Below are 24,839 nucleotides of genomic sequence, written 5' to 3' on the forward strand. Positions count from 1 at the left end.
AAAATCTTTTCTTGACATTTAAATTAATTTTTGATGTAAACAAATTATATTTCTTACTGAAGGCTCGTTTAGCTTGTGCTATTCGGCATTTTATATCGCTCCTGCTTCGTCCATCTTTAGTAATTCTACTTCCCAAATAACAAAATTCTTCTACCTCCATAATCTTTTCTCCTCCTATTTTCACATTCAGTGGTCCATCTTTGTTATTTCTACACATTTCATTACTTTTGTTTTGTTCTTGTTTATTTTCATGCGATAGTTCTTGCATAGGACTTCATCTATGCCGTTCATTGTTTCTTCTAAATCCTTTTTACTCTCGGCTAGAATTACTATATCATCAGCAAATCGTAGCATCTTTATCTTTTCACCTTGTACTGTTACTCCGAATCTAAATTGTTCTTTAACATCATTAACTGCTAGTTCCATGTAAAGATTAAAAAGTAACGGAGATAGGGAACATCCTTGTCAGACTCCCTTTCTTATTACGGCTTCTTTCTTATGTTCTTCAATTGTTACTGTTGCTGTTTGGTTTCTGTACATGTTAGCAATTGTTCTTCTATCTCTGTATTTGAACCCTAATTTTTTTAAAATGCTGAACATTTTATTCCAGTCTACGTTATCGAATACCTTTTCTAGGTCTATAAACGCCAAGTATGTTGGTTTGTTTTTCTTTAATCTTCCTTCTACTATTAATCTGAGGCCTAAAATTGCTTCCCTTGTCCCTATACATTTCCTGAAACCAAATTGGTCTTCTCCGAACACTTCTTCCACTCTCCTCTCAATTCTTCTGTATAGAATTCTAGTTAAGATTTTTGATGCATGACTATTTAAACTAATTGTTCTGTATTCTTCACATTTATCTGCCCCTGCTTTCTTTGGTATCATTATTATAACACTTTTTTTGAAGTCTGACGGAAATTCCCCTTTTTCATAAATATTACACACCAATTTGTATAATCTATCAATCGCTTCCTCACCTGTACTGCGCAGTAATTCTACAGGTATTCCGTCTATTCCAGGAGCCTTTTTGTCATTTAAATCTTTTAATGCTCTTTTAAATTCATATCTCAGTATTGTTTCTCCCCTTTCATCCTCTTCGACTTCCTCTTCTTCCTCTATGACACCATTTTCTAATTAATTTTCTCCGCATAATTCTTCAATATATTACACCCATCTATCAACTTTGCCTTTCTTATTATAAATCTGTGTACTATCTTTGTTTAACATATTATTAAATTTTAATTTATGTATGCCAAAATTTTCCTGTATGCTCCGTCTATTTTACCAATGTTCATTTCTCTTTCCACCTCTGAAAAAGTTTCTTTAATCCATTCTTCTTTTGCTACTTTGCACTTCCTGTTTAAGTATTTCATAATTGTTGTTCCTTTTACTTTCTTCATCACTAGCATTCTTATATTTTCTATGTTCATCCATCAGCTGCAATATATAGTCTGAAATCCAAGGTTTTCTACAAATTCTATTTGTTCCACCTAAGTTTGCTTCTGCTGATTTAAGAATTTCTTAATTCTCCCATTCTTCTTCTACATTTCCTACCCTACTTTTTTTACTCAGACCTCTTGCGATGTCCTCCTCAAAAATTTTCTTTACCTCCTTTTCCTCAATCTTCTCTAAATTCTACCAATTCATCTGACACATTTTTTTCAGGTTTTTACACCCCAATCTACATTTCATTATCATTAAATTATGGTCGCTATCAATGTCTGCTGCAGGGTAAGCTTTGCAGTCAACAAGTTGATTTCTAAATCTTTGCTTAACCATGATATAATAACCTATCTGATACCTTGCAGTATCATCTGGCTTTTTCCATGTGTATATTCTTCTATTATGATTTTTGAACTGGGTGTTGGCAATTACTAAATTATACTTCGTGTGAAACTATAAGTCTGTCCCCTTTTTCATTCTTTTTGCCCAGCCTATATTCACCCACTATATTAACTTCCTTTCCTTTTCCACTGCTTACATTCCAATCTCCAACTATAATTAAATTTTCATCCCCTTTTATGTTTGTCAACTGCTTCGTCAATTTCTTTGTATACACACTCTACCTCATCATCATGGGCGCTTATAGGCATATAGACATTAACAGTCGTTAGTTTGAAATACTCTACTCTCTTCCCTATCTTGTTCATTATGAAACCTACTCATGCCCGCCCGTTATTTGAAGCTGAGTTAATTATTCTAAAATCCCCTGACCAAAAGTCGTTTTCCTCTTCCCACTGAACCTCACTAATTCCTACTACATCTACATTTATCCTATTCATTTCACTCTTTAAATTTTCTAACCTACCAACCTTTTTTAGACTCATAACATTCCACACCTTGTAGAATGTTATTTTTTATGTTTCTGGTGACCCCTTCCTTAGTAGTCTCCACCCGGAGATCCAAATGGGGGACTAGTTTATCTCCGGAATATTTTACCAGGGAAGACGCCTCCATCTTTGTTATATGAAAATGCAGAGCTACATTTTCTTGGAAAAAAGCAGCTGTAGTTTTCCATTGCTTTCAGCTGCGCAGTACTCAGGAGGATTGAGTGATGCTGATATGGCCGTTTAAGTCGTCCTGACCTATGCCCTAACTACTGAAAGAGCTGCTGCCCTCTTTCACGAATCATTCCTTAGTCTGACTCTCAACAGATACCTCTCTCCGATATTGTTGCACCTTATGTCCAGCTACTCTGTATCACTGAGCACTCACGCCCCCTCAACATCGGCAAGATCTCATAACAAAAAAAAACTAATATTATTAGAGGAAAAGGATAACAGATTGGAACAGCTGAACCTGAGATATTTAACAAAAGATGATCACAACAGTGAATATTAATGAATAAATGCAACACAGCCAGTTACACCTCAAATACATTAGTTTGATGTTAAAGAAAAACATTTATGTTTAAAATTAGAACAAATATCTTTGGATACATCCAGTTCATCACAAGATTAAATGAAATATAGGCAGCTGTGATATTTGAATGCAAATCCTTGTTTTTGGAGAAAAGTCAAACAATCAAAAAGTAAGAATTACATTTTTACATTTTGCCAGTCTCAGCGATGTACAATCGGAAAGTTGAAAAAAAAATATGGGACTTCAGTAAATAGTGAAGCATTGTGAGTGCTTCACTTATTAAAGAATGGTATAATCATAGATTGCTAGATGTCAGTTGAGAGCAACGATCTGGTAGACCCTAGACCCTCAACCAGCAAAACTCCAGAAACAATTGAAAGTTTAGTGGTTAGTGTTGAAAGATAATAGAATAACAATTAGAAAAGATTGAGAGGCAAGTGGAAATTTCTATTCTGATCCCTGCAATCCATTGACTGGCAACCTTTGCTTGTGCTATGTTGCTGCAAAATTTGAACTATAATAATAAATGATATACGATACTGTTAAGTACTATTACAGTGGACTGGTAAGATATATTCATGATATTGATTTTAATTTAATATGCATTTATATTATATTAAGACCAATAGAGAAAATAAAGAGATAAATAAACATATTATGATATTACTCTTTATAGAGAAGAGTTAGCAGTATATTAAGTCTATATTACTTTCTGAAGAGAAGAAATAACTGGTTAAGTTTGACACAAAAGAATAATGAAAGTATCACTGAAAAGATCCACAGTTTATCAAAGAAAAGAAAAATTGGTGGTAAAAAGAATAAAAGAACCATGACCTGCTTTAGGCCAAAATATTTTATACATCGGTTTTCATTTCATGCACATTTAATGTGTCAAATACCATTTTCACTCAACACATTTTTTTAAATCAAAATATTTGCTTACATTATTATTTTTTCCTCTCTATTACAAATATATATATAATAACCATCTAGTACAGAATATTGAGATACAACATAGCTTACCTTAATTTTACCATGAAATTACTTTTGTAAGATCCTGTATTCTGTCATGATTGAAATATTTAATTAAACCGCATACTAAAAATTAAAAATACTAAAATAATGAAAATTGCGAATTAATTTATTACACAAGTCCTGCTATCTGTTGCACTTATAAGACTGTCTCCCTCAAACCCTGTCTGATGGTTTATCGAACTGAAATTTTGTTTGTATTTTTTAATGTAATATATTTAATTTTATGTCATCTTTATTAATCTCTAATATTTCTAAATTTGTGTTAATGTCAGAAATGGAATGTTTATTGGAAGGTCTGCCATTAGTTACACCTAGTTTATTATTTTTGTAATTTCTATAACGTTCAAGAAATCTAGTTTAGAACGTTACAGAAATTACAATGATTAATTTCAGTAAAATAATGTATACATTTATAAAAAATATTAATTAAACTATTTACCTAATGCTCTAGAAAGGTTGAGCCCACCATTAACTCTACCATCGCGTGAAACCTTTCCACCAGCTGCAATGATTCTATCCATTTCTATTTTATCTTCAGGCTTATGATCTATACTCATTTCAATAGCGTTACCTTCATGGCAGACAACACATCTAGAATCACCAGCATTGGCAACATACAGATCATTACCTTTTAGCAAGGCAACTACTGCAGTGCAACCACTATCTGAACCAGGCTGTAAACATAGCACAAATAAACTTTATAATCATAATTCAATTAAACATTAACTAATTCAAAATTAAGATTAAATCTATAGCATGACCATAAAATAGTTACACAGAAACAAATCGTTATTCTGGATCTTTCTCATTCCAGCAAAACATTTGCAAAATATGAGAATAGCACAGTTTCAACAAAACAATCACCATTGAACATGCCAGCTATAATTCTACCAACAGACCAAGAACAGATTTCCAAACTTAGACCCAAAGCTGATACACTATTCAAAAACAAATCCAAACATACCTCTTCAGAAAGACTTTAAAGATTGTAGTCACTAGTGTAACGCCTACTCCCATCTCTTTATCAACTTTGAAATAATTATCTCTTATCACCTTTCAGTGACCCAAAATTTTGAAATTCACTGAAGGGGGAGGAGGGCTTCTAGTGAATACTTCAAATTCAAATATTCAAAAGGCAAGATCCTGGATGGTTGCAGCATCCAGGATCATCTCACCATCTCATGGTGAATGAGCAGTACGGGGTTAAGTGATATCTTGTTGCAACAATACATCTGAACACTCAAGTTCATGTTGCTTGGAGGCACCAACTTTCCTTCATAATCAGCTCAACTTCTACGGTAGCATCACTATTCAGTGGATAATACCTGGTTAATGAGTTTGTTACAGAACCAACACCATCCAGGAATTAAACGGTTCACTCATAGAACTGTTAATATCCATTACTAGAATTCGGTATGTATCAGCATACTAAACTTCACTAATCAATGAGATTCATCATCCCTCCACCTCTTAAAAAATGAATTACCAACTGACAGGACAAGGCAGTCTTTTGAATTTTGAATACATTTTTACAATTTTCACTTAACTCCATTGTTGTAGTTCATTCAAGGTTAATATTTTCTGTTCACAAACTAATATATTTTTCCAAGGAAAAAGGAACCAGCTATACACTGAACTTTTAAAACAACTTAAATTAATCCCTCATAATTACAGTGAATTATATTGTTGCACAGATAAGGTCCAATCCAAACCTGTCTGAGTTAGGCAATTCATTAAGATGACAAAAACTCATCTAGCATATAAAATAAATCTTGTGGTTCATTTATAATCAATAAATATAAGATAAGACCTGTAAATAAATTTGTTCATTAATTTACTTTAAATTAAAAAAAAACATTTTTTGTGAAAATGTCTTACATCTTTGAGGAATTGAACTGAAATGAAATGAATACTGACATTAACCCAAACCAAAAATAAGAAAAGAAGTTAATTATAAAAATAAAAACACATACTCTTGGAGAAGAATTATATTTTACATATAATAATAGTTAATTCTAAAATTTGTTATAATGCAGAAGTTGTAATAACAAACCACTAACTGCAATAATGCAATACGTGCCTACTATGATTCATAGTAAAATTTCAATGTAGAAGTATGTAAGCAGTTAAGAATATAAACAAATATCCAAAAACAGTAAATCATCCCAAACATTACAAAAAAAGTCATTTTTAGTATAAATATGCAATTTCCACACTTACAAGGTAAATATTAATTTTAAAGTAATTCCATGTTCAATACTTGCACTAGACCTACTGAGAAAATAATCAAACCTAATAAAAAAATAAGGCAAGTGAATACAATTAAAAATGAGGCTCATGGGTGTGTCCAGAGGAGGTGAGCAAGAGGCTGTTTGACTAAATAATGATGTTTCACAATTTGAATAGCATGAAGTAAACAAAGAAACAATGCTCATAATTCAGTCAAGAATGATATTTAATAAAACAATGAGTGGACTGTAAATAATTAGAATACGAATTTATACATGCATGATAATAAGCTACATAAAATAAAACAAATAAGATTGTTAATGATGCCGCTAAACGGGCGAGTTGCTTACACTGCTGAATATCGTGCGAGAACTGACGGACTGTCCAGCTAGTCTGCGTGTATACCCCCACTACTCGAGTGACGTATATGCGCAAACATACCGGCCACCAAAATATATATTTTTGTATATATTTTAAAATAAAACAGTATTTATCCAAAATGTTCGATGATAAACAATAAAGTCATTAGTCAAATAATAAAAAATATAAAATAATCACTAAAGATACAGGAACAAAAATAACACTACTGAACATTTGAAAATAGTTAAACAGAGTAAAATAAAATACACAAAGTTATTCAGGATTATCTGACACTGGTAATTTGCAAAGCTTATTGATCGATGTCACAACACGAACAAATTTGTCAGAACCAAGATGAGTTTCTTTGACTACAGCTAACTTCCATAGCAAAGGTGGTAAATTATCTTCTTTGACGACTGCGACGTCACCGACTTTGAGGTTGGATTGTTCAGTTGCCCACTTCTGGCGTTGTTGAAGGGAGTTCAGGTAATCAGCTGACCATTTCTAACATATTTGTTGAGTCATTTGCTGGACTCGTTGCCATCGGTTCAACCTGTTAACAGCTAAGTCAGTTAAGTCAGGATCAGGAATTGCTGTTAAGGGTTCTCCTATAAGGAAATGTCCTGGAGTTAGATAGGATATTTCTAAAGGATTGTCTGATAATTTGGTTAAAGGTCTTGAATTGAGACAGGCTTCAATCTGCGCTAATAAGGTAGTAATTTCTTCAAAGGTTAAGGAATTATTTCCAGCTACAAAAGTTTTCCAAGTTGATGAACATTTTTTGATCCAGAAAAGAACTACACTGGAATCTGTCCATAGGTAAATTTTGTTAAATTCAATGGAAATTGTTTAGATAATTTTTTACCGAATGTAAACGCAGGCACCATAGGCTCTTTCAGAGGCATCTGAAAAGCCATGGAGTTGGATATTGATGGATTTTTCATGTGATAAAACCAATCTATCAATCTTTATTTTATTTACTAAAGGAAGCTGACAGTAAATATTCTTCCACGATTCTTCCAATTGTTCTGGTAGTAGATCATCCCAGCCAAGGTTTGCTTGCCAAATGCGTTGCATAAATATTTTACAAACTATAATGGTGGTTGCCAACAATCCTAAAGGATCAAAAATTGATGAAATGATTGCTAAAACGTTTCTTTTAGTAAATTTCTTGTTGTTGTTCTTTTTAGTAAATTTTCGATTCTGAATTCACTAACTATTTGAAATTGATAGTTAGACGGTTGCCAAAATAAACCTAAAGCCCTTATGGTGTCACTACCATCAAAATTTAAAGAATGAGGTATCTCCTGGAATAGTTTCTAAAAGTTTACTTGAGTTAGTTGACCATTTTCTTAATTGAAAACCTCCCGACTTCAATAGTGCTTGAAGGTCTCTTTGAAGAGAAATGGCTTGATGTAAGTCTTCTGCTCCAGATATACAATCATCAATGTAAAAATCACGCTGAAGAATCTTTGCGGCTTGAGGATACTTGTCGGCTTCTTCAGGAGCAAGTTGCTTTAAACATCTGGTCGCTAAAAACGACGCTGATGCAGTCCCATACGTGACAGTAGTTAATTGATTGATACTCACGCACACGTTCATTGCTAGATTTTCTCCACAGAATGCGCTGAAGGTTGTAGTCACCAGGATCTATCCTTATTTGGCGATACATTTTGCTAATATAGGCTATAAATGCGATTTTGTGTGTACGAAACTGTAACATGACAGCGCATAAATCTTGTTGAATCGTAGGACAGACGCTCAGTAGGTCATTTAATGAAATGCTGTAGTTTTCGAAGATGCGTCAAAAACCACCCAAGTTTTGGTTGAGGTGCTTAAGGTTTTAAAAACGGCATGATGCGGCAAATAGTAACATGATTCATTTTTGTTAGATGGTTCAGCTAATTTCATATGACCTAAGGATTCATATTCGTCAAGAAACTTGATAATCTTTCTTTAATTGATTGTCACGGTTCAGTATTCTCTAAGAAATTTAGTCTTGATTGAGCTGTAGTTTTTGACTCACCGAGAGCCGAAGGTACTTTAATTAAAGGTAACTTTACAATAAAGCGGCCAGTTTCATCTCGTAAGGTATTTTCAACAAAATGTTTTTCGCAGAGTTCCTCATTTTCTGACCAAGTAGGTCTGCTGACTTCCTCTATTTGCCAAAATCTCTACATTTGTTGATCTAGTGATTCTCTTTGTAAAGCAAATAAACTGCGATTAGTTGAACTGCACTTATTTGAACCGGGTGAATATTCACCGCTAATGATCCAACCTAATTCGGTATTTTGAAGGACAGAAAAGCCTACTTCACGAGTAAGTTGCTCCATACGTAGGATTTTCATAAATACTTTTTGGTAAAATATTGCAATTTAAGTTCATAGCAAAATTAGAATGAAATGATTCTATATGAATAAATACACTATATATTTAGATTCTGAGGCAAGGCTGTTAAATGATTTAATTGGGACTGGGTTTTTAAAACGCTTTAATTTTAATCGCTGCATTAGATGTTCTGTTGCAAAACTAACTTGAGAGCCACTGTCAAGAACTGCTCGACAAACTTGTAGGTTACCAGACTCGTCTCGAATTTTTACGATAGCAGTAGCAAGTAAGATTTGAGGTTGTCTCTTGTGAAATGCATGGTAACTGGTTTTGGGTTGGTAATCGTCTGATTTGTTGCAGACATTTTCTTGCTGCGGTATCCGTTTAGTTTTAGGTTGAGCTTCATTGAAGTGAAGGCTGGTATGGTGCCGGGCTGCACATTTAAAACATGCAGATGTTGATTTACAATCTTTGCAAGCATGATTGGATCTTAAGCAATTAGTGCATAGATTGTTTTGTTTAACTAAACTAAATCGTTCATTTGGCCGTAATGACAAATATTTAGGACATTTATAAATTAAATGAGGCTTGCTACAAATTTTACAATCTTGATTTGTCGATACATAGGACAATTTAGTGGTTTTAAGCTGAGACTTTACATTTTGAACGCTCTTTATCGGTTGTGAAAACGCTTCGCCGGTCAAACAATTATTTACTAATTGTTCTGTTTGACATTTCCTCGAGAAATTTAATTACTTTATCCAGGCTAGGAATTTCATGTTCGTCACAAGTTGACTCAAATTTAGTACGAGTGGATTTAACGAGTCTTATCAAGAATTAGTTGAGTTAATAATGATTCCTCCAATGAAATAGGTACCTTTAATGCTAGAATAGCTTTTTTATTGTTAGTTACATTATTGATAATGTGTCTTAATTCAGCTGATGTGCCTTTGTTAGCTGACGGCATTGTTAATAACATTTTAACATGCTTGGTGACAATTAGTTTTTTATTGTCGTAACGATCACATAGTGCCTTATATGAGCGGTTGAAATTAACGTCTGTAATTGGAATGTTCTGTATGAGTTCTCTAGCCTCACCCTCGAGAGATAATGAAATTTTTGAATGTTACTTAAAGACTTATTTATTATTAAGCCTTCGTATGCATCCTTAAAATGATACCATTTGGTATAATCACCGGAAAATGAAGGTATCTTTATTGCTGGTAAATGAAAATAATCGTTGTGTGCTTGGACTAAAGTTTCGTTGTTGTCATGGATTGTACTCAAATGCGGTTCTTGTTTGACTTGACTTAATAATCCTATGCATAATATTGTTTCAAAACGGGAAAATAAATTATCATAAAGATCTTCAAAATCGATTCTATAAAATGTATGGTCATCTGTGTTTTCTATTTCTAATTTACTTTGAATACTATTAAAATCCTTTAGAATTTCCAGTAATCTCCGGTATTTTGTATACATTAACTGGGTATTGGAATGGTTTTTGGAATCGTCTAAAAATCTGTTGATTCTGGTTAAACTACCTTTAATTAGGCCTCTTTGTTTAATAAGTTTGGATTTTTTGTTTTTATCCATATTGATTTTATAGTAACGTTAAAGTACAAAAAATAAACAGTATGAGGTTAGGATTGTATTGGTAATATCTGAATATGAACAAAGCATAAATAGAAATATAAGGTTAGTAAACCAGGAGATGAATAAATTAAATAGTAGATAAGGAAAGTTTGACAACATAGGAATGGAATTAATGATAGATTAGGAAACAAGCGACTTAGCTGTTAAATATTACGTAAACATCACGTACCAGACCAATTAACAGGCGACAGAACTGCTTAGTACACATACCAACTGGCGTCGACCTTCAGCAAGTTTATTGCGTTGTATTAAAATGCATTATATTGTCCTTGTTTAAATTATAATACACTGAAATATTAATTTTAAACCATTCACAATTTCGCAATCACAATATTAAATGTCCATATCCGATTCGGTTGGATCAAAATGTATCCGGCTTGGTTGGACCAAAATGTTTGACTAAATAATGATGTTTCACAATTTGAATAGCGTGAAGTAAACAAAGAAACAATGCTCATAATTCAGTCAAGAATGATATTTAATAAAACAATGAGTGGACTGTAAATAGATTAGAATATGAATTTATACATGTATAAAAGACTTGACTTGAATACATGTACAAGTTACATAAAATAAAACAAATAAGATTGTTAATGATGCCGCTAAACGAGCAAGTTGCTTACACCGCTGAATATCGGGCGAGAACTGACTGACTGTCCAGCTAGTCTGCATGTATACCCCCAGTATTCGAGTGACGTATATGCGCAAATAAGGGCAGCTGCTCCCCTTCGAAAATAAACAAAAAATCTTGAAAGAAACTAATTACAAAAGAAACACTTGCACAGTCTATGGGAAGATTTAAGAACTACTGTTACACTTCGGTGCCATCTTACTTGCAGTAACAAGAATTTTCTAGAATAATCTCATCACTTTTGTATCATTTCACGACATGGCAGGAATATTCCAGAAGCTATTTACCAAGTATATAAGAGCATACGCATTTCCCAATACAATTGTTACTTTCACACCATGTAAGTAGTGTATGCAATCTTTTATGATTGTAAAGTTTGTTTTTTCCTGCCAACTACCTACCATTCACTTTATTAAAATGGATGGATATTAGAGCATATTTTGGTAAGTAGCCTACTGTGATGTTTATTACATGCTTTATTTAACTTAAAATGTACATACTGTAAATTTATTAAGCGCAGCTCTTGCTTTAAGAGCATATAATTTAAATCTTGTTATTCTTCTTTTTTTTTTATCTTTCTATGCTTGCTAGTGTTATACCACTAGTGATTCTTGTGGGTCTTTCAACATAAAATAGTTTTCTATTAATGATGATCATAATCCTTGTTAAGTTCTTCTAAATAAACAATACTTTTGAAGATCAAAAAATGGCTTAATTTCTAATATTGCTTTTGGCAATTGCTCGGTTTTTGTATCCATAAAATCAGCTTGCTCCCAGTTTATCTTGAATTCATCAGTAAAGAAAGAAAACTTTTAACTAGCTTGTGACAAAATTATGATTTTGATATGGATATCTGGAAATATCTGTTTCGGGGTCTCTGAGTCCAAAAAAGTCCTGTGGCTGTTGCTAGATCACCTATCAGGTGCCGTCCCTGGCAATGGGGTACGCTGACCAACTATGGTTAGAGGGCACTGGGGAAATAAAATACACAGGGTGGACAAAACTAGTGACGATGCACAATGGCTTTGAAGGTAGAAGAAGACATTCCCAATAGCGAAGGGAGTGAATGAGTCCAGGGAGATAACCCGAATAAAATCCAGGGTAGATAGAACTCTGTACACTGGATAGAAAGGTATCTATCTAGGAGAAAAGAACTTCTATAAGAAAATCCCTGGTCCTCCAAGTTTGGACTTAGGTGTAGGGTTAACAACCCTATCCCGTAAAAAGTATCTTGTTACAAAACCCAACATGGGAGACCAAGGTACACACTGGACTGTAGTGTTGATGAAAGAAGAGTCCAAAAAAAAGTGGTATTTAAAAAATGTCTATGTTTGATAAATTTCCTATTGATGATTCTTCCATAAATTTGTAATGTTATAATGAAAAGTCATACGTTTAAATAAAGCTCCACTATTATAGTCATACACCAAATAAAACTCAATTTTTTTCAAAAATGTCAGTTAAAACCTTCCTTGACTAACCAATGCAGCAAGATGCCACATCTGTATCCACATTAACACTTGGTTGAAATTTTTTTTTCAGTGAATTACGAAAAAAAATACCAGCAGCAGCAGTGAGGATGAAGACAAGAAAGTAAGATCACCCTCTGATTCAAACACGCAACTGCGGGGCTCTTCTACGGTTCAAACCAATGTGCAACACAGTGAAAGTGAAATTGAAGATGATGGTCGTCATGAAGATGACACTGGAAAATTTGTTGGCCTGGCGAGCACTAACTGCTTAAACATCTCTTGAACAACATCTGGGTGCCTTCAAAACACTATGATTTTGCAGCAGATGCCAACATCTCAAGAGGAAATTCATTCACCAGTGGCTGCACACATATTCATCATGACTAGCTTACTCAAGGCAACTCAAAGGTGCTTTCTGTAATATTGTGTCTTGTTTCTACTGTCAGCCAGAATGATGAGAGTTGACTGGAGTTCTTTTTTCAACAGACCTTTCATAAAGTACAAGGATGTGCATGATTAGGTCATTCTATGTTAAATCAACAAGGCCCACCAACCTGACCGACTGGGATTTTCATGAAATTTGGTATGAATTAACTGTTGATAGAATTATGCGAAAATACTGAATTTCAGGTCTCCATCATAAACCATTTCGTTTTTAAAGCCCTTTAAATTTGCAGGAAAATTGCAAATTTTAACTTGCAACAGTAGTATTAGGCCACTATAACTTTGTTATCAAGGTAGAACGATAAACTTGGCCCCACTTTAAAGCTTATTTGATGCTCTTTCATATGATATACAACAAGCCTATGTTTACATAAATTTTGATTTTAAGGTCATCACTTTTGATCTTGAATTTCAGAAAAACAGGTCTTCAAATTTTTAATAAAAAATATAGGTTATTCAACAAGCTACAATAATATAAATAATAACTGTAGACTAATAATTAAAATACAATAATGCATCTTTAAATAATACAGTTAGAGTTTATGATTTCTACATTTTGACAGTCTTAAAATCTTACACAATATACAAAAAGTAAGGCAAATCAATAAAAATTTCAAATTAAAGTTTCATACATTCTTAAGTTAACTGTTTAATTCCAGTAGCTGTTATTTTAAATACATATTTTAATTTGTATTCATTTTAACAATACTCTGATAAAATATATCAACAGCACTAACGTATTAATTTTTCAAAATAATGTTTCTTAATAAAAATAATTTTTTATAATAATTATTTAATAAATGTAATCTGATATTTTCATTGGCTTTCAATTATTGCTACTTAAAAATTACACTAATAATATTAGTATTAAATTAAATTTTAAAAGTGTTTATGTGCTTATTTGAAACAAGTGATTATTTTGCTGTCAGTTTCTCTGACAGCAAAATTTGTCTGAGTAGTTTCATTTTCTGATAATGTATATGTACGTCCAGTAGCAGTTTTAAGGTTAACTTTTGTTACTTCCTCTCGAGGTAATATTAGAAAATCACTGTGTGCTGGAAAAACATAAGGAGATGGACCTTGAGGGTGAAGAAAACTTACTTCCACTTCTGTCAATTAATTTGTTATAAAACACAAGCCAACCACCAAGCACCATTATAAATGCATGTGACAAAACCTTTTATATCAGGAATTTCAGGAAACCCAACTTCTGTTTCATACAAAACTATGTTGTTCATATTCTTCATTTCCAGAAATAATTTTTGTTTTAAGATATCCTTTCCCGACTCGTAACAAGGCATGCAACATTTGAGTACCTGGGATCACCCGTACTTTTGCTAAACGAGGTACAAAGAACTTTTCTTCGTTTTGATATTCTTCATTTGAAACTAATATTAAATTCATATTTTTAATATTGGACAGAGCCCAATCATAAAACTGGGTGACTTATTATTTTAACTTGGTATAGGCATTGTAAACTTGCTTTTGATGCTAATCTTTTAAGAGAATCACCAAGACCATCACATATACTCTTGTCCTGTGATGTGGCAAAGAAGTACCACTCCACCTTGACACCAAAGTCATCCTTGATATGTTAAATTAACAAAAATTTTATGATTTTTATACTGTGCTGTTAAGCTATCTGAAAAGTAATTAGTTTATTCACAATATTACACTATATTTTTAAAAATTGAATTATTTTTTCTGAAAAAAGTGAAATGATATTATGTCATGCTTAAGGCAGTCAGACATAACTAAACTATTATTTAAAGTGTCCGCAAATTCTTTTCTTGGCTTTTAAAATAAATGGCAAAAGGATGAATTGTAGTAGTTTGTTGATTGTTCCAGTGAAACCCTTGGGCTTCATCTTCTAGCACAAATTAATAATTTTCAGCAAGGTCACATAATGTGATTCAGGTTCAATTACAGTTTTTTAAATTTTGTAAGAAGTTTGACTGCTGAGAAGCAACGAATGAATGGCAAACGAGAATTGATAATTTTTCAATAACATCTCAATAAAATGTGTTCTCTGTTTCTAAACTTGAACATGATCAGTTGATATCCATTGCTTAAAAGTTATTTTGTCCCCAGATTTTCAACAAATAATGAATCTAAAATGTTTTTAAACTTGTAAGAATCTGGATAATTCTTACACTCACTCACCAAGATAAGAAGTTTCTTGAGGTAGATTATAAATATCTTGTCCCACACAGTGTTTATAAGAAGTGATGTGATTGCTGCACTCCTTTGTTAAATAATTTAATTTACATTCTTCAAACATTAATTTCACATTCTGATGGATAACACACACCCACTACGAGTTCCACTGACATCTGATAAAACACACCTTTTAGGACGTAAAGCAATGAAGGTAAACAACCCAATTTTAATACCTGTATGAATTTCTTTAAACTGTTGACGTATGTCCTTCACATTAGCCAGTACTAAACCTTTTTGAACCTGAATGTTTCGACAAGGTAATTCAAGTGACAATATTTTTTGCAAGGCATTACAAAACTAAAATCATCTGATTTATAAAACGCCTGAATACATGCAACTAAATTTTGATTCACTTTCCAGGTTTAGGGTTCTGTGATGACAGAATCCCTTGTTCTATAACTAGTTTTTTTGCCTGTGTTATCATGTAATTGGCAGTTCCTGGGAATTCTCCTTGCACTTTTTTGATGCTCCAACTTCATTGAAGAAGAGTAAGAATTGTTATTTTAAGATTTCTATCTGTTGTACAATTAAATTTTTCTTTCACTCCTATCAAGTTTTCACTAACAGGTTCGACTTGAGATGAAATCTCAGAGTTTTTACTAGCTACACTGAATATTTTTTCCCTCATTGATGACTCAATTTTTGCAATCTTTTTGGCAGGATATATTTTCTCTCCTCCACCTCCACCTCCTCTATGAATCATGAGACCTTGCCGTTGGTGAGGGGGCTTGAGTGCTCAGGGATACAAAGTAGCTGGACTGAAGGTGCAACCATATCGGAGAGGTACCTGTTGAGAGCCAGACTAAGGAATGATTCCTGAAAGAGGGCAGCAGCTCTTTCAGTAGTTGTTAGGGGCGAGAGTCACAATGACGGCCATATCAACATCACTCAGTCCTCTGAGTACTGCGCAGCTGAAAGCAATGGAAAACTACAGATGCTTTTTTTCCAAGAAAATGTGGCTCTCTGCATTTTCATATAGCAATGATGGAGGCGCTTTCCTTGGTAAAATATTCCGGAGGTAAACTAGTCCCCCGTTCGGATCTCCGGGTGGGGACTACTAAGGAAGGGGTCACCAGAAAATTAAAAAATAATTCTGAAATCATTCTACGAGTCGGAGCGTGGAATGTTAGAAGCTTAAAAAAGGTTGGTAGGCTAGAAAATTTAAAAAGGGAAATGGATAGGATAAATGTGGATGTAGTAGGAATTAGTGAGGTTCGGTGGGAAGAGGAAGGCAACTTTTGGTCAGGTGATTTTAGAGTAATTAACTCAGCTTCAAATAATGGGCAGGCAGGAGTAGGTTTCATAATGAACAAGAAGATAGGGAAGGAGTAGAGTATTTCAAAACGTATAGCGCTAGAATCATTGTAATAAGGATAAAATCAAAACCTAAACCGACAATGATTGTTAACGTCTATATGCCTACAAGCGCCCATGATGATGATGAGGTAGAGTGTGTATACGAAGAGATTGATGAAGCAATTAAACACGAAAAGGAGATGAAAATTTAATAATAGTTGGAGATTGGAATGCAAGCATTGGAAAAGGCAAGGAAGGAAATATAGTGGGTGAATACAGGCTGGGCAAAAGGAATGAAAGAGGGGACCGACTTATAGAGTTTTGCACGAAGTATAATATAGTAATTGCCAACACCCAATTTAAAAATCATAATAGAAGAATATACACTTGGAAAAAGCCAGGCAATACTGCAAGGTTATCAGATAGGTTATTATATCATGGTTAAGCAAAGATTTAGAAATCAACTTGTTGACTGCAACACTTACCCTGGAGCAGACATTGATAGCGACCATAATTTGGTTACAATGAAATGTAGATTGGGGTTTAAAAACCTGAAGAAAAGGTGTCAGATGAATCGGTGGAATTTAGAGAAGCTTGTGGAAGAGAACGTAAAGAAGATTTTTGAGGATATTGCAAAAGGTCCGAGTAAAAAAGATAAGGTAGAAAATGTAGAAGAAGAATGGGAGAATGTTAAAAGGGAAATTCTTAAATCAGCAGAAGCAAACTTAGGCGGAATAAAGAGAACTGGTAGAAAACCTTGGGTTTCCAAGGTTTCCATATATTGAAGCTGATGGATGAACGTAGAAGATATAAGAATGCTAGTGATGAAGAAAGTAAAAGGAACTATCGGCAATTAAGAAATGCTATAAACAGGAAGTGCAAACTGGCGAAAGAAGAGTAGATTAAAGAAAAGTGTTCAGAAGTGGAAAGAGAAATAAACATTGCTAAAATAGACGGAGCATACAGGAAAGTTAAGGAAAATCTAATAATGTGTTAAACAAAGATGGTACACCAATATATAATACGAAAGGTAAAGTCGATAGATGGGTGGAATATATTGAAGAGTTATAAGGAGCAAATGAATTAGAAAATGGTGTTATAGAGGAAGAAGAAGAAGTTGAGGAGGATGAAATGGGAGAAACAATACTGAGATCTGAATTTAAGAGAGCATTAAAAGATTTAAATGGCAAAAAGGCTCCTGGAATAGACGGAATACCTGTAGAATTACTGCGCAGTACAGGTGAGGAAGCGATTGATAGATTATACAAATTGGTGTGTAATATTTATGAAAAAGGGGAATTTCCGTCAGACTTCAAAAAAAGTGTTATAGTAATGATACCAAAGAAAGCAGGGGCAGATAAATGTGAAGAATACAGAACAATTAGTTTAAATAGTCATGCATCAAAAATCTTAACTAGAATTCTATACAGAAGAATTAAGAGGAGAGTGGAAGAAGTGTTCGGAGAAGACCAATTTGGTTTCAGGAAATGTATAGGGACAAGGGAATTAATTTTAGGCCTCAGATTAATAGTAGAAGGAAGATTAAAGAAAAACAAACCAACATACTTGGCGTTTATAGACCTAGAAAAGGTATTCGATAACGTAGACTGGAATAAAATGTTCAGCATTTTAAAAAAATTAGGGTTCAAATACAGAGATAGAAGAACAATTGCTAACATGTACAGAAACCAAACAGCAACAGTAACAATTGAAGAACATAAGAAAGAAGCCGTAATAAGAAAGGGAGTCTGACAAGGATGTTCCCTATCTCCGTTACTTTTTAATCTTTACATGGAACTAGCAGTTAATGATGTTAAAGAACAATTTAGATTCGGAGTAACAGTACAAGGTGAAAAGATAAAGATGCTACGATTTGCTGATGATATAGTAATTCTAGCCGAGAGTAAAAAGGATTTAGAAGAAACAATGAACGGCATAGATGAAGTCCTATGCAAGAACTATCGCATGAAAATAAACAAGAACAAAACAAAAGTAATGAAATGTGTAGAAATAACAAAGATGGACCACTGAATGTGAAAATAGGAGGAGAAAAGATTATGGAGGTAGAAGAATTTTGTTATTTGGGAAGTAGAATTACTAAAGATGGACGAAGCAGGAGCGATATAAAATGCCGAATAGCACAAGCTAAACGAGCCTTCAGTAAGAAATATAATTTGTTTACATCAAAAATTAATTTAAATGTCAAGAAAAGATTTTTGAAGGTATATGTTGGAGCGTAGCTTTATATGGAAGTGAAACTTGTCGAGCAGAAAAGATTAGAAGCTTTTGAAATGTGGTACTATAGGAGAATGTTAAAAATCAGATGGGTGAATAAAGTGACAAATAAGTATTGCGGCAAATAGATGAAGAAAGAAGCATTTGGAAAAATATAGTTAAAAGAAGAGACAGACTTATGGCCACATACTAAGGCATCCTGGAATAGTCGCTTTAATATTGGAAGGACAGGTAGAAGGAAAAAACTGTGTATAGGCAGGCCACGTTTGGAATATGTAAAACAAATTGTTAGGGATGTAGGGTGTAGAGGGTATACTGAAATGAAACGACTAGCACTAGATAGGGAATATCTTGGAGAGCTGCATCAAACCAGTCAAATGACTGAAGACAAAAAATAAAAAAATTTTCTCTTGCAATCCTGTAGATTTTACAGGTAATTCCCCAATACCCGCTAGACTCTCACTGAGCCTGTCTAATGCAAAATTCATTTCATCATTAGGGGCTTCCTCACCAACATCTGCTTCTTGTTCTGAAGTTTTATTACTAACTGTGGCAATTTTTTTCCAGCACTTTATCATAAATCTTAAAAACACTTTCTAAATTTATATTTTTTCTATCATCCACACACTTTACTTAAATGCTTATTATTATGACCTACTTCTTGAAATGGATTACAACATTTATCACTACAAAAGGTTGCCATACTTCAAAAGATACCTAACTTTAAGAAAAAACTGCAAATAACTACACCAAACTTAGCAGTCAATAAATGAACACTCAATATTTTGACTTCAGGGCAGGCATATTTATAGTGTTCATGCTTTCTTACATCATGTTATTTCACAAATAAATTATTTAAATAAATCAGATATTTTAAGATTGTTTACACTACAACAATGGACATAGATTATCACTGAACTGATAATATAGTAAGTTTCAATACATTTTGTTTCTCAATTTGTATTAATTACCCTGAGTCATCATTAGTCATTCGATCAAGTTGAGATCTACTACCTCATTACTTTTAGTTTCTTTTTGCAAGACATTTTATTTGATTTTGCAAGTTCAGTCACCATTAAGTGTATTTACCACCTCAAAATCCCACAAAAAAGATTTTTTTGTTAAAACATTAATACACACTTATTATTTTTCTCTTGATCCCAATGCAGTCCCAGTTTTAAATTTGCACAGCTAGTTTATAATGTAATGATGAATAAAATATATTTTTCATAAGACAATTGAAGACCTGTTTTTTTCTTCTGAAATTCACCTTGAAATACATATCTGTGTAAACATAGGCTTATTGTATTCATATGAAAGAGCATCAAATAATAAGCTTTAAAATAAGTCCAAGTTTATCATTCTACTTTAATAAATAACAAAGTTATGTCAACCTATCACTATTGCCGTAAGTTAAAATTTGCCATTTTCCAGCAAATTTGAAAAGCTCTAAAAACAAAACGATTAATGATTGAGATTTGAAATTCAGTATTTTCTCATAACTCTATCAACAGTTAATTCATACCAAATTTCATGAATATCCCATTCGGTCGAGTTGTGAATGGCTATCCACCTTGTTGATTTGATACAGAATGACCCTACCGCAAAGCACATGTACAGTCCCATGGACATCAGACTGCAATGGAATCTGCAAAATCATTCACAGAGGGTGTTCCAGTGGACATCCAACTTCACCAGTCTTCACAAAAATTAATAGAACAAAAAAAGTACTTCCTAAATTGTTTATTGTGTTATTTTTTTTCAGTACACATGATTTACCTTTCAGAAGCAAAATTTTGTATGAAGTGTACTACTTAAACTAATACAATTTACACATAGAAGCACGCAGTTCACAAATAAAAGACAATTTTGAGCAAGGACTGAAAAACACATTATACCAATCGCCTATCATCCAAAATGAAATAATTAATTTATATGGCACTACAATCAGACAACACATCATCATAAGGATTAAAAAAGCTTGCATTTACAACATTTTGGCTGATGAAACCACGGATATTTCTGGCAAAGAACTACATTTCTTTGACTACATTGGACTACATTTCTTTAATGTAGGCCAACGAATCAAAGGATTTTTGGGCTTTGCAGAGCTTGAAGAATTTAATGCCATGAGTATTGCCAAAGCCATTGAAGATTTTGTGATAAACTTAAGCTTAGACCCTGAAAAGTGTGTGGGGTTGGGCTTCGACGAATGTCCATCATGTCTGGGAAAGGAGGTGTGCAAGCGATCTGAAGACAAAAGTGCAAAAAGCTTTCTACTTCCATTATGCTTCTCACAAGCTTAACTTTGTCATTAGCGACTTGAACGTTATCCCTGAAATTCCTGTATAGGAACTATCAAGAAGACAATCACAATTTTTTTTGAGTCCATTTTATAGGGCAAGCTTATTGCTAGCATTCCTAAATTGTGTGAGACTAGGTGGTCAGAGAAATACAAGAGCATCCGTGTTTTAAGGATCACTTTGTTGATATTGTTAATGTTAGAGACCTTAGCTGAAGAGAGTACAACAAGAAGAAAAAATCTAATGTGGATACCACACGACTTACTTGTATGCCTATTAAATTACATATACAATTTTTTTTTTTAATGAAAATTATATAAATTTTACTTCATTAATAACTTCTGATATTTTTTCATATTTTTTTTTTATTGTTATTATTGAGTTATTATTTACTATAAAGGATTTTTTACTATAGTAGGTTAATAATTATTGATAAATCAATAATATTAAAATTAAAAAAATACAGATGAAGTCCGATTTGTACCAATTTCCTTTCCCTTGTAAGATCCAAATATTTCATTAATAAAAATTTCATTTGGCTATTACTCTGGAACCAATGAAAATAAGTACCACTTATGACATATTGTTGAAAAGCTCTCAGTGAGGGCTTATTATTGCAGCTAAGAAAAAGTCCAAAATCCAAAAAAAAAATCCATTTTTTTTTTGGATTTTTTGGACACCCTTGGTTCAGCTGATTGCAATCAAAAAGGGAATTACACAAATAGATTTTACAACAGTCCTAATCCAAAATTTCAACACCCTACGGCTAATTGTTTTTGAGTTATATGAGATACATACATATCTACCGACATCATGCCGAAAATAGTCAAAATGGATATTTCTATTGAAACCTGAAAACAGAAATTTTTCACGATCACAATACTTCCTTTACTTCACACAAGGAAGTAAAAATCAAATGCATGCAGTGATGTGCAGATCTTCAATTACTGTCAGTAGCATTAATTACTAAGTATTCTGCTATACTGGAACCTGTAGCAAATGCACTTCAATTGAAGACACTTGACATACTCAAAGCCAACCAGCACATTCAAACTATTCTTGACATGCCACAAGTTCATCAGAAAGATGTGGAGAATGTCACGACTGTTGTTTTAAAAGAAGCAGGCTACATTGCAATGCAATTGAATATTGATATAACCACCACTCACACTGCTGGTGACAGAAGCATAGAAATAATTATCCAGCCTTTAAAAATCCATCTGATTTTTGGAGGTCTCTAATAATTCCTTACTTGGATTCCATCTTATCTTTAAAAGTCAGATTTTCTGCAGACAAATCATCTGCATTTTCAGTGATAAATTTCTATCTAAGTAATATGAGAGGCGTTTCAATGGAGGAAAGGAGTGAAAGTACTTTATCTTGTGCAACTATCTACAATTTAGAAGGCATTGAAGGAGAAAAGGAATTGTGGTTCAAAATGTAGAAATAGGTACCAAGACACATTGAGGTTTTAAATAGAGCGAAATCATTTCTCCCAACTATTAGAAAGGTTCTGTTGATATTGCTTTCACAACCCTGCAGAACAATTACTATCAAGTGTTCATTTAGCTCCCTTCATGAATTAAAAGATGGGTAAGAAGCACCATTGATAAAAACAGGTTAAATGGGTTAGCTATGTTATGCGTTCAGCAACAAAGGGTTTTTGCTAACAAGGAGCAATTAGTTGAAGCTGTAGTTAGGCAATTTGCATCTAATCCTCACCACTTATTGTTATAAAATTAGCTTTTGTATAGATGTTTTATTCTTCCTTTTGTTATTGTATAATATTGCTTAGCAACCCCCCCTCAAGGACTACCCTTCTGCCATTAAGGAAGTTAAATTCAAAAAGCTGGATACATCCCTGACGAGACTTACACAGATACAAATAAAAATAAAAGATTATATCACAAAAGCAAATGTTTAAACAAAAGTCATAATTACATACCTCATCACTGTGTGGCATCCCAAAATCTTCATCAACATAATCCTCATCTTCTTCTTCATCTTCTTCCTCTTCATCCTCTTCTTCGTCTTCTTCACCTTCAACTTCACCGCCTTCTTCTTCATCACTACTGTAATTACAAAAAAAAAATTCAGCCTATTAATTATACAAATAGAACTACAATATAGAATCAAACTATACAAGTCACACCTAAAACTAGTGAAGCTATTAATATCATATGAATATATCATATGAATCAAATATTAACTGGAATTTTTGTTTTATAATTTATTGAAGGATAATAATATATACAATATTGCTTTTCTACATTATTTCCTCTTTTGAAAACACATTTTTCCCAGTAGATAAGTAGTTATTTGACCCCATTATCGTAAAATGTAGGTGGACGTGACGTCAACCAACTGCACACAAATGCTGCACACAACAGCATCATCTTCAAATTTCTGTCCTCAAAGTGCTTCTTTTAGTGGCCCAAGCAAATGATAATTACAGGGAATAAGTCTGGACTGTATGGAGGGTGCTCCAGTGTAGTTGTTCAACTTTCATGGAGAAAATCAACATGCAAAACTCCTTTGAAATCAAAAAATACTGTGGCCAAAACCTTTCTAGCCAACAGTCAAGTTTTGGCTTTAATGGGTGCTGTTTCTCCCTTTTTTCACCACTCCATTCTTGCCTGTTTTAATTCTGGGGTGTAATGGTGCACCCAAGTTTCATCAGTCATGATTCTATGCAAAAAACTCTCCTTCAGCTTGGTAATGACTCAATAACCGTTGGCACACCTCTAACCAATAAAGCTTCTGAGCTTCAGTAAGAAGACAAGGAACCCATCATGCTGCCACTTTTTTAAAATCCAAGATCACTAGTAACGTTAGCCCAAGCACTGCTGTAACTTATTCCAATGTCAGAAGCATCTTCTACAATCGTTAATCGACAGTCATCCTCAATAAGGTGATGAACCATAAGAACGTTTTCAGCAGCAGCATTTGTCCTTAGGTGACCTTCATTTTCAACTAGTTCTCATCCTTCCGAAAACTGCTTATGCCAATCATACAACTTTGCCTGAAGTCTTCTCTCAAAATTTCAGATGTTTCACACCCTTTGCTGTGAGAAATTTAATAATAATACATTGCGCAACACGCAATGATACCTCCTGCTGACATTGTGATACCGATTAGAAAAAAGTAGTGAGCTGGCTTTCTAAGAGTGGGATCCCCTCCATGCATCCCATGTACAACACTGAGAAGCCACACCCCTTAATTAGCTGTGCATCAATAACAAAAATTCCAGTTTATATTTGATTCACCCTCATATTATTCAACAGAAAACAAAATAATAGTTCACTAAAAAATTATCAAAATAAGAATAAAGAAACACTTACTTTCAACCAGTGCAATTTCACAGAATTTCAGTGCCTTCAGCCATATGTAAAAAGACTACTACTACTGCAGTGTAAAAAACTACTACTGCAGTGAGTAACTACTAGTACAAGTTATAAAAATAGATTTCTTTCTAACCGCTCTTTATTTCAATTATTACACATTCATCAAATACCTGTTTGATAGTTCAAAATAATGATGTTTATTTCATACAGGCAAATATGTAATTTTTCTCATCAGGTTTATTATTAATGAAAGGTTTACAAAGCTCTTTAATCTGATATTAAGTGACCTGTTGGTTGCTATCTAAACATGATAGCAGTTATTACTTGATATTATATATATATATATATAACAGATTAATATCTTTTTTTTGACATGTCTATACTCATGAATGCATGACAATATTAGGTTTGAAAGCTACTTTAT

The 24,839-nt window shown here is 33.3% G+C and overlaps 1 protein-coding gene across 1 annotated transcript in view; it reads right to left on the minus strand.

Moving 5' to 3' along the window:
* The window catches only part of LOC142323849 (putative protein phosphatase CG10417), a 48,046-nt gene that overhangs the window by 9,879 nt on the left and 13,328 nt on the right, over nucleotides 1–24,839 (minus strand). The window contains exons 5-6 of the mRNA XM_075364133.1: nucleotides 23,017–23,143; nucleotides 4,337–4,571 (exon numbers count right to left, since the gene is read on the minus strand). Of these exons, the coding sequence (XP_075220248.1) occupies nucleotides 4,337–4,571; nucleotides 23,017–23,143 (362 nt within the window). The remainder of the gene's footprint in view (nucleotides 1–4,336; nucleotides 4,572–23,016; nucleotides 23,144–24,839) is intronic.

The sequence above is a fragment of the Lycorma delicatula genome, chromosome 4 (genome assembly GCF_047948215.1).
Source record: "Lycorma delicatula isolate Av1 chromosome 4, ASM4794821v1, whole genome shotgun sequence".
NCBI classification, from domain to species: domain Eukaryota; kingdom Metazoa; phylum Arthropoda; class Insecta; order Hemiptera; family Fulgoridae; genus Lycorma; species Lycorma delicatula.